The sequence below is a fragment of the Dermacentor silvarum genome, chromosome 4 (assembly GCF_013339745.2).
Source record: "Dermacentor silvarum isolate Dsil-2018 chromosome 4, BIME_Dsil_1.4, whole genome shotgun sequence".
NCBI lineage: Eukaryota > Metazoa > Arthropoda > Arachnida > Ixodida > Ixodidae > Dermacentor > Dermacentor silvarum.
Window position 1 is genome coordinate 126,978,816 of NC_051157.2, and position 18,627 is coordinate 126,997,442.

The 18,627-nt window shown below is 45.7% G+C and overlaps 1 protein-coding gene and 1 non-coding gene across 2 annotated transcripts in view; both read left to right on the forward strand.

The window, feature by feature from the left end:
• Positions 1–4,372: 4,372 nt before the first annotated feature.
• The window catches only part of LOC119448275 (uncharacterized), a 44,742-nt gene continuing 30,487 nt past the window's right edge, over positions 4,373–18,627 (forward strand). Inside the window, exons 1-2 of the mRNA XM_037711668.2 lie at positions 4,373–4,589; positions 15,798–16,184. Of these exons, the coding sequence (XP_037567596.2) occupies positions 15,804–16,184 (381 nt within the window). The 5' untranslated portion in view covers positions 4,373–4,589; positions 15,798–15,803. The remainder of the gene's footprint in view (positions 4,590–15,797; positions 16,185–18,627) is intronic.
• On the forward strand, positions 6,872–7,059 carry LOC119451167 (U2 spliceosomal RNA). The gene has a single exon (XR_005191706.1). It is a non-coding gene; the product is annotated as a U2 spliceosomal RNA (small nuclear RNA).

Here is an 18,627-nt window from a genome sequence, read left to right on the forward strand (position 1 = left end):
CACGCTGCGCCGTTTGATGGCATAGCGTGTTCAGTGGAAAGCGCGCGAAAGGCGCCCAGCTGCGTACAAGCCACATGCATGACGGGTTTCGAAGTGGGAAATGCGCTGCGCCGCTACGGCTTAAACAACCCAGCAGTTCTGGTAAGCGCTCGTCCTTGTGTTACCCCTTTTGTTGGTCCCTGCTTGTTTGCGGACTGATCCAGCCATCGAAACGGATGGCCCGTGCTCGGGGGCCTTGGAGTAGGGGCACCACCTTGCTGGACAAACTCCGTTTTAAAGACGATAGTCTTTCTTGGGGAACTTAAACGCTGAAAATTTGGTCTGTCTGTCTGTCTGTCTGTCTGTCTGTCTGTCACCCGATTCAACCACCCGGCCAAAGTTGGACCACTTGCTTACCGCCCACACTACTTAAACAGGTACGGCTGTTCATACTTGTGAACGTTATCGATCACAAAGTAAATATTACGCATATCTGAGGCGCAACATCACTAGGTAAGTATTAGGAGGTGTGTTCTTTTAATAGAAAATACATAGATACGTAACTCTAAAGACCCTAGTTTCTTAAGCTGCGCTGAAAATGCCATGCTATGCGCGCCGACGAACGACGTTCCCCGACTGCGCGCCGACGAGCGCCCACTGCCACGGAGGAAGGAAACCCTCTGCACAAGCTCATGTTTCCCGATGTATTGCCAGATGGCGTCCATGTCTCACGCAGCGCCTCCTCAATTTTATCAATGCCAGCCAGATGCGGCCGATTCAACATAAAGGAAGCGCTGTCTGAGGCAGGGCAAAACATAAATGGCCGCTTGATGAAATAATGCGGTAAAATGAAATCTGTTCAAGCAAACCTTCATGCCAGGACGGAAATGGTACGAGAACAGCATCACGGGTGGCCGCGGATCAGACCAGAACTCATGTAGTACGGCCGGCAGAAGACTATCGTCTTTCGACGACATTTGCAGCGAAGCACGCAGATACGCGGCAAATTTTTTTTAACCCCCTGCCCCCTCTGGGGGACTGGGGTGGGAGCCTGTCCGGTTTCTGAATATAATAAAGTTTTACTACTACTGCACTGATTTGTGCCTTCTTCGAGCATCTTTTTATATTTATTCAAACAGGCCACCTAATTGTGTACGAAACAATTAGGAAACGAATTTCTTGAAAAAATTGGGGGGAAAAGGCTTTCAGACGTTTTCATTTAAGCGTTTTTATTTCGGTTATGAACAGTAAAAAATGTATGTATTGTACTCAAATATCGCCGTTGACGTTCCCTCCAACAATGGTGTGGAAGAAGTGCCAAATATGTCAGACGTATCCTCAAGTTGTCGATAACCTATGCGTATGATTTATTTGCGGCGACCAAAAACTCCAAGTCCAATTTGTGTCTAATAATAGACATAGTCGTCACCAGTAACAGATGTCCGTGATGCTTTTTATTGTCCTTTGCAGGCGACAGGGTCGCACACATGCTTTTCACCAAGAGCACCTCGGAACTTCGGGGCGGAATGCAGGCGCTTAGGCACTTACGATGTAACATTCAGTAATAAATGCAAACATTTTCTTTTCCTATGTATCCACTGTTTTTCTTCTGCTGAAAAAGTAATTAACACTTTACTTGGCATGAAGAATTGTTGGGTGTTATTCATTATGAGTAACACGGTGGGAAGATAACAGAAAAGGACACGGGGAATTCACTTTCTTTCGGTTAGATATTTAGCATTTGATTTATTTAAATCTGCGTTGTATTTTTTGCCGACAAGAGACTTCAAGCTTACGTCTGAAATAAGTGTCAATGTGCGATAACTTTTTTATCATGCAGCGGATGCAAGTGCTCTTCATTAACTGAATAAAACACTCCGATAAGTTTTTTTTTCTTGGCAATTCTTAAGCCGAAAGCAATGATTTTACCTTGAAACAATTATTCTCTGAAAGGTTATAGATTATGTAGAATATATATATATATATACCCCCTGTTTTTTGTTTCAGACTGATATGAAAGAAAAATCATGTCTTTTTTCTTTCTCCTGCCGCTCCCCAAACCAGCTGCCCCCGCTCCCCTCTTGTCGTTTTCAACACCGCCCCTCCCGCAACAATGCCTCGAAATGCGACATGGCAGCGCTCATTTTTTTTAGTATCTTCCTTTAAATGCAGCCGCGGCTGACAACAACTGCACGTGACATGACCCTACTAACCCTTTAAAACTAACCCACCGAGGATGACAAGACCGCCTTTGACAAAGATAGGTCCCCCTATTGAAACATTGGCCAGTCTTTCTGAGGAACTTTGTCCCGCCTTATGGAACTTCTATACCATGGTGGGCTACTCCATCTATCGCGCCCTTTCTTGATTATAAATTTCCACATCTGCTCAGGAGATGCCCTAAGCACAAACAGTATCTGCCACGAAGGCGCAGCATTGGCAAGGCGCGTTCTCAACAATGCCCACCCAACATGCGTACAGTGACGCTCAAATATAGCAGCATGGTGAAGCAGGTGAGTGGCGAGAACTGCAGACGACACGGATGTTTTGTTCGCGCAGCGCGCACTGGGACACGTAGTACTTACGTCGCTCCACAGATGAGATTAAACGCCTCATGAAACCACACACTCACAAAATGAAGCCTACAAGATTGCACGTGGCCAACGGGGTGCAACTTTGAATGAACTGGAAGCGTATACAAAAGTGAGAAAATTTATAAACAAGTAGGGATGACATGGCCAACTTTCAAATTTCATAGTTGAGTGAGCCAATGAGATTACAGTGAGGAGCTAAATTACTGTTTTCAAGGCAGCGCTGAGCACTCGAACCATATTAACGCAAGATGCGTTGTCCACTCATGTCAGAGAAGTGGTGTGCACAGCCGTAGAAAATGAGAAACGACCACCATTGCTCATTCTGTGATCTATTTGCTTTGGAACTGTACCAAAAAAGCGTCCCAGTTTGGGTTTTATTTCAAGATGCCAGGAAAGATATCGGTTCTGTTGGGCTCCGGTTCAGCTGAGAACGGGTAGCCTTCAACGGGAGCGCAGTCGCAGTGGCGTGCGTCAAAACCTGTGTGAGCACGCACACAGGTTTTGACGCACACAGGTTTTGACGCACAGGCTAGAATGCAGAACAGTGACATTTATGCAGACATTAAGAAGCTTACGTGCTCAACTTATGATACAGCTAGTGGAATTCCTACACTGTAATCTGCCAATTGCGCTTCATTCGTACTTGTATTGGGCCCGCCGTGGTTAAAGTTGGGGACGCGAATTGGCATCCCTCGTCTTGGTGCTCGCGCCTTTCCACGCCATTTCTAGACCCTACCTGCCAAATGGTGGGGCGCCATGACGAGCAATTCTCAATTTTCTGCGACAAATTGCACACTTGTAAGCCTTATAACTCTTAAGCCTTAGTACTGCCAATGCAGGGAGCCTGCCAATACGGTAGCGGGTGTACTATAGCCCTATCACAACCAATAAGAAAGGGAACGCAGCAGAGCGTATTCGGTAGCCTCAAGCGCAACTATGGACGAAGTGAAGCGGCCGCCGTCGAAAACAAAGGGAAAAGCAAAGCGTTGTTAAGTTGACCAATGACACTCCAGTCTTTCTTTGTTAATAGTAAGTCACGTCGGCAGCTGTCACCAGGACGTTTGCGTGAACTTCACGGAAGTGGGTCGAGTCGACTTTTCGGGTTGTAATCGGCCTGTCGAGTTGAAGTGAGCACCATCGGGTCACGTTGAGAAAGCATCGAGTCGCGCTGCGCCAGCCGAAATGCATGGGGTAGGTTGACCCTGCCCGACGTATTTGCAGTGCGCATTTAAACGCCGACGGGTCAGACCAGCCAGCGCTGAGACTTTCGCGGAACCACTGACAAGTCAGTTTTCTTACGTGCCGGCATCGGGAATGTTACAGTAGACAAGGCAAATAAAAGCACTGTGCAGTGTCATGCCAACGTGATCTGTGAAATATAGCTGTTGCAGAGGGTCGAGGGCACCGGAAGCCCTGAATCTCTGTCAAAACGTGTTGATGTGTCATGGCAACGCTGCCTGTCGCCTTTGTTTAGGCTCGCCTGAAGCGAGTTCATGTAAAGAGGGGTCACGTGGGGCTCCCTCCGAGCGGTTTCTGAGTGTACGCGGTCGCGTCGGTATCATTTAAACGTTAGCCACGACCGACCAACCCTCCCTCATTTCCGTTTACGCTGCTCAAATTCGCATTGTCATTGGCAATGGGCATTGTCACAAAAACGACATTTAGCGCTACAGTCGAACGCATTACCAGTCTTTCTGACTTATCAACGTGTTATCACAGCCAGCTGCACACGAGTCGGATGGGAGTGCCACCGGCTAATGTAGCAGCTGCACCCTTTCCACACTGTTTTCGGTGGTGGCCGCTGTGTTTCGCTCCAACTTTGTTTCAGCGCAATCTAACACGCGCTTCTGCCCTTTCAAATTGCCCACAATACTGCAGTTAATGGTTTGCTTGAAGGTGCGACTCTGCTAGACAGGAAGCTTTGGGCTCTCTCGCCTTTGAGTAGGCTAGAGCTGTTTTTCGCTGACAACGGTGGGGTCTGAAGTGCTGGCCGCCTCTCCCATAGGCGTTTGACAGGTAAGGTCGATATTTGTCTGTCTATTTTCTTGACTAAACAAAACGTCTTATTCAAGTTTTTCAAAATTGATGGCTGCAAATTTTGCGGGAAATCGTCCGACAAAATACGCGTGTCAAAAGCTTTACAGCAAAGAAAGAATGTTGTTGGAAATCGTGCTCACGCAGCGCATCGAAGGCGAGTGAAGATAGGGCTCATGACCGGCGGACTGTTCATGTTACACTTGGAACATTGCGTTTGCCATGTTTGGTCAGGTTAGCGCTGTGCGGCAATAAACACCACAGAAAGCGTCTCTTGCCACAAATTTTATGCCACTACTGTGGGATCATGAAAAGCGAGCGGCAACAATTTTTGCGGTAATCTGAAACGTACTTCCGGAGTCGTATCTGTCATTGCGAACTACGAAAGCCTAGTGAACATGAGTTAATGATACCATGTTTTTAACAAGGCGGGAGACGCTAATTCTTTTTAAGTACAGTGTTGGCTATTCATGCCTACAAGAAACCCGCCGTAGTAGAAATTAAGAGACTTAGATGTGCTAGTTGGTTGCTGGCTTGATGTACCCTGGTTATAACGGCGATTGTCCTCCGTGCATTCTTTCCGTGTCCCGTCTTAACATGCGCCGTTATAACCATGTTCCCCCCGTGGTAGGCCAGTGGCTATATGGCATTGCGCTGTGTGTACACGCACTTGCAGGTTCGATACATGCCACGGCGGCTGCATTTCGATGCGGGCGGAATGCACGAACGCTCATATACTGGCGCACTGGGTGAACAAAAACGAACCCCATGTGGTTAAAATATTACCGGGTCCCTCACTGCGGCGTGCGTCATAATCGGATAAGTGGTTCTGGCAGCTAAAATCCTAGCATTTCAATTGCTGCTGATAACAAGAGCAACCCCACGTCTCCTGAGGAACGCAAGTTTGACAAGCATATATATTTCGGTAATGAATAGTGCCTGCGTAGTAGCGTCTGACACAAGATTGGCTTAATTAATGCATAGCGGATATTTAAGAAATGAGAACATATAAAAAAAGAACATGCGATCGATGACACCTTCAAACCGACTTAGCAGTTAGTGAACATATTTCGCATAATAGCAGATTTATGGAAAATAACAAAGGATAACCACCGTTGCTCCAATGATACACAAATAATCTGGAAGTGGACAGCGTTAGCGATTAGTTTCGTCAGCAGAAATTTAGAATAAATCTGGTCGGTATAAAGAAACAAATGATGGAAGAACCAAAAACAAGAAGGGGGAAAGTACACACGTAACCAATTTTCTAAACCCGGAATAAATTGTTGTCTTATGTTTGCCTTCTTCTAGTTCAATTTCATTTATCAGTCGTGTAGCAAAGTGACTGATACAGGTGATACCAAAGGCGCAGCTTCGTGGGAGCCAATGGAAGGTGTCATAAAAATACAAAATGAAAATAAGCGTTACAAAATATGCCGACTGGTTTTCGACTGCCTGAATCTAATCAGCGAAGCTTAAACATACATTTTCTTTTCGTTATTTAGTTGCATGCATAAAGAAAAAAAGAAGTTGCAGTTTCGCCCGAAAGGCAATGCGTTGATAGCGATAGCAACGTATTCGACAACTACATGAAGGAAGGCTCCTAATTTTATCAACCGGCTATCTTTTGTGAGCCATGCAAATAAATTGTTTGTCGTTTATCTATTTATCTTTCTATCTATCTAACTATCTATCTATTTATTTATTTACGTATTTATTTGAGTACCTGCAGCGCCACAAGGGCATTATTACAGGGGGTGGGGGCATCTGCAGCGGAAAAAAAACGTAAGCAAGAAATGAGTTCTTTCAAAAAAAGCACGCATCAAATCAAAAACCCAACATCAGAAAGAACGCGAAAAGGAGAGGAGCAAAAATTCAGTGCCATTCCACTCTGCGAACGGGATGACCAGCGAAGCTGCGTATGTGGTGATTGACCGTAGCTCCGGTGAAACGTTCCATGTTTGCGAGATCGACGCCCCATGGACGCTTCAAATTTCTTTCCGTCTGGCGGTCCTGGCGCGCAGCACGCTTACGCTTGGCGTCCGCGGCCCTCTCTTCGTCGGTAGTCTCCTGCCACCGCGCCGATTCCTTTTTCTGTGGTAGGCAGGCTGTCTTCTTCAGACCGTACAACACGCGACCTACCGATTTCACAGTCAGAGTAGAACTGAGGAAGCAGCCTACGAAGAGATAGAAGACAGTCAGATTGGTAGGCACTGTTTTGAGTATGCGGGATGGCGTGCACATCTATGGGTGGAAACGTAGACATGGCCGATGCTGGTGAAAGTGTAGTATATTTTCTTATCAGCTTAATATCTCACGCGCGTTGTATTTGGTTATTAGATATCAAGATAATAAACTTATTTTGGTAAGTTATCGGAATTCTTGAAGCCTGCTTCACCTCCGCCGCGGGTCGGCCCGGTATTGCACTATCTTTGGGATCGGCCCACGGTTCTTGGTCTACGCTCATCGATCCGCTGGAAACTGGCCATATACAGCTCCGCTGTAAAAGCGTAGCAACAGGCTCACAGGTGAGGCTTATAGCCCATGAAAAGGACAAGGACGAAGGAAGAGGTGACACACACAGGCGCTATTCCTTTTCTATTCCACCTCTTCTATTCTATTCTATTCCACCGTTTCTATTCCACACACAGGCGCTATTCTATTCCTATTCCACCTCTTCCTTCGCCCTTGTCTTTTTCATGCGCTATAAGCCTCACGATGTCATACCAACAAGCCCAAATCACTGCATTACAGGCTCACAGGCGCATTCACATCCTAGAAAAGAAATGGATGGTTTGATTATCGCAAGAAGCGCGATAAACACGCCTACGGCAGGTTAGACGATAAAAGTGACAAACTCGGAGCATGTTTTACATTCAGCAATGCTCTTAGAAATTTTATTCCACTGCATTGACTTAAGCGGGGAGAATGATTTAAGGGAAACAGTGCGACAGCGTGTTTCAAGAACTTTAAACTCGTGATCACAGGAGGAGGAGGAAAAAGAAGAAAAAAAAAGGCAGAGGGGTCAACCAGACGCAGGTCCGGTTTTCTATCCTACACGGGGCAACCGGTTTAAAGGGATGAAAAGAAAGGAGAGAGAGGGAAGAAAGTACTCTCAATATGAACACGTGTGGTTGTCCAACACTTGACAATCGGTCACTGAGGCCAGTCAACTTCAGGAACTTTAGGAACGCCCGCGTCGCTTTGTAAGCCTGCGACGCGTGTGGCCATGGTCCAAAAATCTGTCTCTGAAAACGGTCTGCTGTATAAACGGTTTATCAGACTCCGAAGAACGTCAAGTTCAATGTCATAACGATTACAAAAACACACTTGCTCTATCGTCTCATCACAGTTGCACGAGTCACAGATTGGTGTGTCAGACGCGCCCATAAGGAATGAGTAGGCTTTCGGAAAAGCCACCCCTAACCAGAGGCGGCAAATTAAAGATGCATCACGGCGGGGGAAGCTGCAGCTTCAGTTTATGATCCAGCCAGTGGAGACGACAGTTCGAGAAAATTGGTCAGTTCCATGAAGTTTTAGTCTTGGTTTGAGCGAGTAAACGAAGACCCCTCGCAGCGTCTTTCCTTGATAAGGGTGTAAGGACTATCAGTGTTTCCTTATGGGCTGACCGGGCGGCATGATCAGCAAGGTCATTACCGACGATGCCACAGTGCCCCGGCAGCCATTGAAAGATGTCATGTCCATTCATCGGGGCTTGTGCGAGAACCTCTCTGGTCTGAAACACCAGTTGTTCATGGGTATTGCGTCGTAATGCTGCCGCGGCAGACTCTGAAGGGCTGCCTTAGAGTCACAAAAAATGACCCACTTTCGAAGTGATGCTTCTACGATGTAATCAACAACACGTAGGGCAGCAAGTTCTGTAGCCGTAGAGCTCGTTATGTGGGACACTTTGAACTTCCTTGTGACTTGTAAGGCCGGGTTCATAAAAGCGCCTGCGGAGCAGGTGACTGAGACACATTCCATCGGTGTAAATCTGCGTTCTTTCTTCATATGCGTCGTTCAGTAATGACAATGTCAACCGTCGTAGAGCCACTGTGGAATTACAGATCTTCGTAATTCCTGAAACGTGAGGTGTACTTGTGACTGTCGTAGACAGCACAGCTGTAACAGGTCGTGCTGCTGTGGCTTGAGGTCGTTGTGCCGGCAAAGCAGCAATGAAGTGACTGGGTACGCGACACAGGTGTCGAATGTGTGCTCTGAGGTTGTCAACCGTGATGTATGTTGGAACCAAGTAGTCTAGCAATCATGATTGTTGCATGCATCGAGGCGCAAAGTGCTAGTCCAAGACATGTCCGTAGAGCCTGGCCTTGCAAACTTTAGATGGTGCGAATATTTGTTTTGCATGTGTTCGCCAAAACTGACAAGCTGTACCGTAAAAATCCCAGAAACAGTGTTCTGTACAACTCCAGCATGAACCGCACCCACGTGCCCCAGCTTTTTCCGCATAAGAACTTTATTATATGTACAACCGAAATTAGTCTCCGCTTCAGGTGGATGCACTGGGGGCTCCATGAAGGGTCCCTGTCAATATTCACACCTAAGAAGCGGTGATACCTTTGGTATGCGATAGCCTGGTCATTGAAACTAGGTGCGGTGTCATGGGTTTGCGCGTAAACCTTATGAGCACGCATTTTTTGATGGACATACTAAGGCCTTGTTTTCGGAGATACGAACAAGTTCGCGTGGCTGCCCACTGAATTCTTGCACGCACTTGAAGACGAGTCACCGCAGACGACCAAAGACAAATATCGTCAGCGTCGATTGATAGGTGAATTGTCATGAGTAATAGTTCAGCAAGGCCAATCATAGTTAGGGTAAAGAAAATAGGGCTCAATACCCCGCCCTGCGGGATGCCACTCTATGTATGTATGTTGGCAGGGGGGCCATCTGCACAAAGGTCCTTCTGGTCAAATAGTCTCGGATTAACAGAAACATGCGGTCACAGATTCCAACAGCCTCCAATGAATCGAGGATCGCTTCATGTCTGACATTGTCGCTCGCCCCATTCACATCAAGAAAGAGCGCCACTGACATGCGCTTGAGGCATTTTTGTTATATGTACGCTGTGAGGTCAATAACATTGTCTATTGAGGACCTGCCTCGGTGAAAGCCTGTCATGGAGTCAGGGTATATATTGTGGCGTTCAAGGTACCAGTATATGCTTGTAAGGATGTTCTTTTCCATTACTTTGCCTATGCAACTTGTCAGGGCAATAGAGCGATATGTCATGTCTAAAGGCATCACATCGCAAAGAAATGAAATGGGGCTTGAAAATGTAGAAGTTTTTTGTTTATTCCCTTGAGACGAGAGTAAATTCGAGGAAAAAATTATAATTTCGTTGCTAAGCGGCGTTGTGCTAGTTTTTGCCAACCAAGGTTTCTTTATTTCGTGTAATACTGCTGCGGAAAATTTCTTTTCCAGAAACAAACCTGGCAGCACGGTTTTGAATGCGTTCCAATTTGTCTATAAGACAAGAGGTTTGAGGATCCCAAGGAGCGCAAGCCTACTCGAGTATTATGCGAACATTTGTGTTGTAAAGCTGCTCTTTTACACTTTGGGGGGCTTTATGAAAATTAGGTTTAATGAGGTCGATCATCCTTGATGACATTAAGGTTAGATATTCAATATGTCAATTCTAGGTCTAATTTTCTGAAAAGTAGACCCCAAGATATTTAAAACGTTCGAGCGTTAATGGTCACGGTATCACCACAGCAAGGAACCCTGGAAAGAAAAGAAGGAACTGGTATCTAACCTGTGACATCTAGTTCTGAAAATTAATACTCCGGCAAACCACGTCATACAACAATGCGCTAGAGTAGAAGAAGCGATGGATGACGGGATATCCCTTCTAGCTGGAGACACGTTGCACATGCCACTCTTAAACCCGAGGCCAAAGAAACAGGGACTGTTTTAACACAAGGGTGATCGAAGTCGCTACACAAGAGTGATCCCTTCGTCCAGCCCACTGAACTCAACATTTCAGTTTATATAAGTGCAGCTTCCGCTCCGAGCTACTGTGCCGCGTTGAGCCTGCTGCGTTTGACCTCAAGTCACTTCTCTACTACTACTTTTCTTGCACGTGTGGCAACGTGAAATAAGCGGACCGCGGTCTGCAACCATAAACGTTTAATAAACAGTACCCAGATGAACCCAAATTCATTATTTTGGTTACTTACGCTGGCTTTTATGTAATTTGACCCTAATCTTGAAATTTCCACACCTCATTGAAGCCACAACTATACGCTGGCGCCATGAGGAAAAGGACGTTCGAAGTATACGTTAATATGCAACTATGCATAGATCTCATGGGAACTTTATTTCGTGTGTTCAGCAGCGCTCATGCATTTAGGACCCATGACGGTGGCCCATCGTCAATGGCGTTGCGCTGCTGAGCATCAGGGTGCAGTCTCAAACACGAACGCCGCGGCCGGATTCTGATGGGGAAGGAATGCAAGTCGGGGAACTGAAGATAGGCCGCTTGGTTATTAAATGCGAAGTATTTCTTGGGGAACATTTGCCACTTTGAGAGTGTCTATCTAGCCGCCTACATCTGGGGTGCTCTAATGGTCGTTTTGTTAACTTGTTATCTACCAAAATTGGCATAGTATGATAAGAGTGTATCACGGACATAAATTATAGGTCATGACATGAATACCTCTCATGTAGGTAATGAAACTGCCGCCTAAAATGACAATGAGCCAGCGCAATGTGAATAACACTCAAAAACCACTGAAATGGGTTCGGACGTGGGTACTAAGTGAAGGAAACACAAAAGGATAATGGTGCAAGTCATATTCAGAAGCATGACTAATGCTTTCGCCTTAAGGTCTCTTAGGCGTAGCTAAAGGGACTCCTGAGGAGTCAAGACATGAATGTCATGACAAGCGTGTCTTGTAGGTCATGAAACAGCCGCCTACGTCTTGGTGCTCTTATGGCCGTTTCGTTACCTTGGTAGGCTCCGCGCACACTGCTTCGCATAACATCGATTCCCACAGGGCGTGGGATCTGCCAACTTTTTATTATGGTAAAACTGTAACGCGCACAAAGCACAAAGGAGAGAGGAAGTTAAAGAACAAGCGCTGACTCACAGATCAGTTTATTTCGGTTAAAAAACTGCATATAGTCATTTCTTTGTGTGCACTACAGTTTTATCACGTTAAGAACCCCAGGTGGCCGAAATTAATGCGGAGCACATTGCCATGGCATGACCCTGAATTGGATTGGATAATCGGACCACAGGATCGAATTAAATTTTTTTGAAATTCATTTAGGAAGCTACGTATGCCAAATCCACGCAAACAAACGACGGAAAAGGAGGCAGCGCTGGGACGAGAAATGGCGAACCACGCTTATGCATAAATTTGAGCATTTAGGCGTCTCGTTGAAATCTACGTGTTGCAGTAGCCGCTCGTCGCGCGGTTTTCACATCAGCGCCAATCGCAGCGTTTATACAGCAATGACGCCTCTATGTTGCCTCATACGCGCATCAGCAATAAGTCGACGATACCCGCCAAAAATATTTTCCTCCGCAACCATCAATGGCTGAACTTTTATGCTACTCCTGTGCGCGCAATCCGACACCGACTAAACAATTAGCTGGTTCTTATGAAGACAGGCAGTTTAAGTGTTTGAGAAGTGTCTGAAAACACATTAGTTTTATGCAAAAGTCGATCAAAAGAAACCTGATGCATGGCACTTGCATACTTTTCCATGGGCACGCGCGGACCATATTCAACCATCAATGATGATTCATTTTAAAACAGCTCCAAACAAAACACGAAGAAAGGAGAACACGGGACGAGCATGAACGAATGAATGCTCGTACCAATGCACAGCAAATGAATGATCCCTACGAACTAGCTCGCACCCAAACCCTTTTGAGTCATCAATGATGACTCAGTCACCCGGGCTCTTGAGCACAGTTACGGCATTGCAGGCCTTGAAAAAAGACCGCGGTCGTAATTTTCACTTTTGACTGTGGTACTCATAATGATGTGATGTGCGAAAGCACCAGTTTGCTGAGATTTTGCACTTCACATGATTTCACATCGCTGAGTTTACTGTGCAATCACGCAGCTGAATTATTGCAGCACCTGGTTTGGTTTCAACTCGACTTGGCGTTTTGCCAATGTTTCGATGCTATACACCACAAAGAGTGTCACCACTATTGCGTGATCTGTAGCATTTGAAGACACCAGAGCGTAGATAAAAATATTTTTGTGGCCTGATAGCTCTGGTGATCACAGTATTGAAGGCAGTACACCCCAACCGTGGTGAGAGGTTCGGTGGGCCTTTTGGAAGTAAAAAATACGCTCGCTGTTTTTTTTTTTCAGCTTGAACCTGCAATTGCTGCATAAACGGCGGACAGCCAATTCATTCTTATAATACCGCCGGTGACGTAATTCGTATGACATTTCTCATATGCGCACGCATGCAACCGCTGTGTCATCTAGCTGCTATGAAGCATTGTACTTTTTAAGCATGCCATCTACTCCCAGTAAGCCGAACGCGTCATGTTTGTGCTAGCTGTAGGGTGCTCCAAAAAGTAATGCGCCAAAGCAAGTTATATGTCAACTTTTTCCTGTGATAAGTTAGACAGTTTTGTTTCACATAGGCCAGGCACACAAAGGCACAAGCACACACAGACACTCACACGGCAACATACACGCGCTCGCTAAACTATACGTTGTCTCGCTATAGTAAAGATGAAAAAAATCACACTGCCAGAAATGATACTAAATAACGTAACTATTTAGTGTATGAGTTTGCGCGCACGAATAAAACTGAATGTCCTTTCTCTCAAAATGATAGTAGCCAACACTCTCGTCACATGCATTTTCAGTAGTTCATGGTATGCGGGATATAGAACAAAAAATATTTGTTAGCTTGTGGTGAGGGGCAGCGTATTGATTCCAAATGTGCTACGTGTAGTTAACTTGGCGGCCAACACAGAAATGTACGGTTGCTGCAAGCCAAAGTAGAGCTGATATTGGACTTGGTTGCGGAATCAACATATCCTATGCTTTTGAACCTGCTTGTATTCGCAAAACCCCTTCAATTGACAAGAGCGCATGAATTGACGAAAAGATTGATAAAAAGCGGGCATTTTAGGCGTATTTCTGCCGTCGCCGTCGCCGTCGCCGTGAGGTTCCGCATAAAGTTCAGGGGCGATAAAATCGTCGCCGCGCGCCGTATGCTGTATGTACGAGTGAAAGCGTGCCAGGGTAAGCTGGCGATCGCGGCTCAATCTCACGCACGAATAGGAGGAAAGCGGGGAGGAAGCTCACCGCCTTCCTTCGCGCGATAGGCTGCTGCGGGAGGGTAGAGAGGTCAGCGCGTTCTACTCTGGGCGGCCCGGGCGGCTCTATGTTCAATGCCATCTACGACGGGGACAAAGTCAGCCATGCGGTGTGTTTTCGCTGCTTAGTTCGCGTTGTTTCAAGAGGAGGCCGGAAGGTCAATTCGTTCGCCGCTGATGCCGCGCTTCCTCACTTCAGCGTTTTGACAAAGAGTTTCCGTGGTGATCGAGCAAGAGGTGTTCATGTTTGCTTGTGCACGGGCGACACTATGCTTGTTCATTTAGTTAGTATGCTCTTGTTTACAAGTTTATACCGCCGATAAAGCTACTATCCTTACTTCGTATAGCTTTCCACTAAATTTGCTATCACAATCGATGCCTCGCCTTTCGGCCGAAACTGCGACTTTTTTTTTTTTTTTTTTTGGGGGGGGGGGGTTAGCGATAACGTTGTAACACTGATAACCTCGCGGTAAGTCATCAACAGCAAAACGTCACACAATGTCAACATCACAAGGCCATATTCAGGAAGTCCCATTAAGGACTGTAGAGCTCAGTAATTGTGGAAACACATTCGTTGTGCTCTCAACTGCAGGTGGTACTTCTCTACGGACTGATAATTTGCCCCAGCTCCAAACTCCAGGCGCGGTTAAAATGCAAGGGGGCCTTCAGATTTTTAACAGCGAAGCGGTTTAAGTCAGCCGTAATTTGTGGTGCGTAGCCGTGGTAGTCATGGCAACCCGGAGGAGAAGGAGGAGGAGACCGCACGCAGTCTCCTCCTCGCCAGCTCTCTGCTTTCCCGACCCCTGCCTCTCTTCTCTCCGCGGCGCGCTGAGCCAGGAGCAAAAAAAGAACACGAAATTTAAGCTTGCACTAGCCCGTGCAAAGCTCAAGACACAGTGAACCTGGCCGAGTGATATCGAGCGGCTAGCCTTAAACGCGTTCGGCGTCGGCAAGCAGCAGCGTTCTTGGCACTGTGCCAACCTTGGTTAGCCTGCCTGCGTTTGTGGCATGCCAGGAACGCTCTCGCTCGTAGGCGCCGACACGTCCAGCGCTAGTCACGCGAAATGTCGCGAAAGGGAACGTACCTCTGAAATTCATCGCTCGAGAATACCTTCCTACATGCGTAGTTCGGTTAAACCAAGTTAAGACCTAGCAGAAACCAAGTTCATACCTAGCAGTAGCAGTTAGTAAACTTCGCTGTACCTAAGCTTTGCGCGTCCGAGTGCACACTTTCCTTATTTTTTTTATTAGAAGTAAGTCCTATAGAGCATGTTGCGGGTACAGTGGTCCCGCTGCAATGACTTAGTATTTATTGTGTTCTAAAATTCTGCAGTGAATGCTGGTCTAAATTGCGGCCTCAGTAGCGGCACTTTAATGGGGTTGGTATGCGAAAACACTTGTCTAATAATGGCTTACATTGCAAAAAATGCTAGTGCAAACCGTTCATGAAGGAAACCAAGGTGTTGTCAAGACTCGGACAGCGAGGGAGATTGCTGAAGCATTCTTTATTCATAAATCCGGTGACTTGCGCGCCGCGAGGCCGTCGATGAGCCTGCATGAACCAGAGATTGATTATTTACCCACTAATCTTTAAGCTTTTACACGTTTTTCTCCCAGGATACATATGCAGGTGGTTTTCACAATAAACTACTGTTGCTAGTCTGCACTTTTTGGTGTTTCTCTTTCTCATCCTTTTTTCATTTTTTCGCGCCATTCTTTCTTGAGTACGGAATACCAACACGCCCAGCATTCAGTCTGTGTATTAGGTCATGTTTTACGACTTAGTCATGATTTCGGCAAGGCGATGCCCAAACAATAAGCTTATCGATTTAATCCTCCAAATGCCCATATGTCGTTGTTAATTTCCGCAGGATAGTATGGCGTCCCCTGCAATTCTGCTAGCTGCCCTGGAATACGCTGCACAAATGAAGCGTATTCGCCCAGATCTGCCGAGCACAGCTTTACTCGCTGCCGAGCTTATGAAGGTGAAATCCATCATCGCCCGCAGTGTGGTCTCGCTTCCTGTAGATTGCACTTTGAGCTCTAACCAGAGGTGCCACCTCCTGAACCTTGCACCAGGATTGAATGAGCTGCTACACGTAATGACGGCTGAAATTAGCGAGTGCGATTTCGAAAAAGTTGCAGTGCGTCTGTCCGAAGGCCATCCGGTGGGCAGGGACCAACTGGAAAAGTTCGGAGTGGCTGTCATCTTTCTTCACTGTGTCCTCACCAAACATCGGTGCGTGGAACGACTCGAGGTATGTATGAGGACAGCCTAAATGTAACAAGTCTAATAGCACTTCCTGCTCACTTGCCAATGTAATTGAATCTACTCACGTCGAGAGCTCCGGAAGGTGCAGTGTTTGATCAACGTTGAAAATTGTTTTAAAGCCTTTACGTTGCTAACCAATATATGACTCTTGCTTTGGAGAATAAGCCAGTAAAATATAAGACAATTTATCTGTAAGTGATATTTCTGACGTAAGGTAACGGTATTCTAGTATGTAATTTAATATATAAATACGAATTGTTGAAACTGTTTCTAAGAAGTAAGTGATCTAAAAATATTTCGGGATTTCTAAAGCAAGGTTGCACAAAAAGAAGCCATGAAATTACGTTTAAAGTGAGATAGCTTACAGTTCAGTTTTTAGTGATCTAGTTGTAGTAATGTAGTTCTCAAACTTAGAAGCATGTTTTAGAAAAAAGCTGAACAGAGAGTGAATATATATATATATATTGATGTGTTCTATCACGCATTGCAAAGTAAACAGTACTACACAGTTACAGCTCAGACTGGCCCGTTCTAACGGTCGCGGAGAATACTTTAAAGAACACTCTGGATATAAAATTTTGAAGCGCTAGAATACTTTAGTAGTATTATTTCTTCTTGCCGAATGTTCGAGCATTTTGTGCTGCAATTCGGTAATTGAACGTTCGCGCGTTCTAGGTGCTTCCAGTGTGGGATCTCGAACACTTGACACAGAACAAAAGCCCTTCCTGAACATACGTCGGTCGCGGGTAATGTTAGTGAGAGACTTGTAATAAATTTCTGGGACACACAAAGAACTTATCAAGCTCGACATGGTTAATGCACGCAGGCGCCTTCGTCGCATAAAAACTTCAGGTGCGTGTTTCGTGTACAATACACATTTCGCCGCTCTAATGTACACGTGACTGAGGACGAGAACAACGCTGGGGATGCATTGCAACAAATGAATGAGGGCCTTAACCGAGAAAGTGTAAGAGTTGGGATGAATGTTAATAAGCGGAAGGCAAAAAATAATGTTCAATAGCCTGCCAAAGGAACAAGAAATCAGGATCGTCAGGGAGCCTCTATAGACTGTACAGGGGTACGTTTATGTAGGTCAATGACTCACAGGGGACCTTTATCGCGAGAAAGAAATTTCCAGAAGAATAAAAATGGGTTGTATATAGCGCATACGGCAGGCGTTAACAACTATTGGGGACTCGGAGCTATACGGCTCTAGTTGCATTCTACCAGTGCTAACATATATGGATGAAAATTGTAGGTTCACAAAGGACCTCGACAACATGTTAAGGACCACCAAAAGAGCGATGGAACGAAAATGTTAGGCGTAACGTTAAGAGACAGGAAGAGAGTGGCGTGGATCAGAGGGCAAACGGCGATAGCCGGTGCTCTAGTTGACATTAAGAGAAAGAAATTTAGCTGGATTACCGGTGGACAATTAGAGTTACAGAATGGGTGCCAAGAGAAGGCAAGCGCAGTCGAGGATGGCAGAAAAATAGGCGAGGCGATGAAATTAGGAAATTTACAGGCGCGAGTTGGAATCAGCTAGCGCAAGACAGGTGTAATTTGAGATCGCAGGGATGAGCCTTCGTCCTGCAGTAGACATAAATATAGGCTGCTGCTGCTGCTGCTGGTGATGATGATGATGATGTACCTATATAGGAGCTTATTTCTATCGGTCATCGTTTATTATTTTTTTATCGCTTGGGTTTCTTATCACATCACTTTGCATACCGACGGGTCCAGCAACGCACCCTGGTGAATTCGATAGTTAGCGCAGTGGTAAAATATTCCCCGAACAGCGGTATTGCTAACCACACTGGGAACTCGTAGACTATACTGCATTCAATACTGGTGAGAGGAAAGTTTCGTCTCAACTGCTTTTCCCTAGTACTGTGGACACGTGGCTCAGTGTAGTTGTCCTTTTTCACGGGTTAACTGCGTTCCCCTAGGAGTTTATTCCAGTATGGGTGTAGTAAACGGTGATAATTTAATTTCACAGATCAGTTTTTCGACGAATGCCGACCACGCTCGCTATTAATTTCACATTAGCTGTGCTTTCAGGGTGCTAATTCGCCCAATAAAAGCTGGTTTTTTATTTACAATTTTTCGTGGCCCTTGAATCTTCAACGTCACTACATCTTGACAATTGCCTCAACTAACTCTGGAACGCTCCCATTTTTCTTTCATAATGCATTGTTTTCTACGCACATATGTGCCTATATTGCTGATTGTTACGTGCTTCTCAATATTTCAAGATTTGAGAGCGAATGAAGTTGCTTACTTTATTCCCTTTTAACAGTGTGAGTTAAAATGTTAGCGTATCTTACTCCTACACAGATGTTATAACTTTTTTTTACCCATAGGGCAATTACTCTAGATACGAATGAAATTATACAAACCACTTGAAATGTTATATGTAACATGACTAC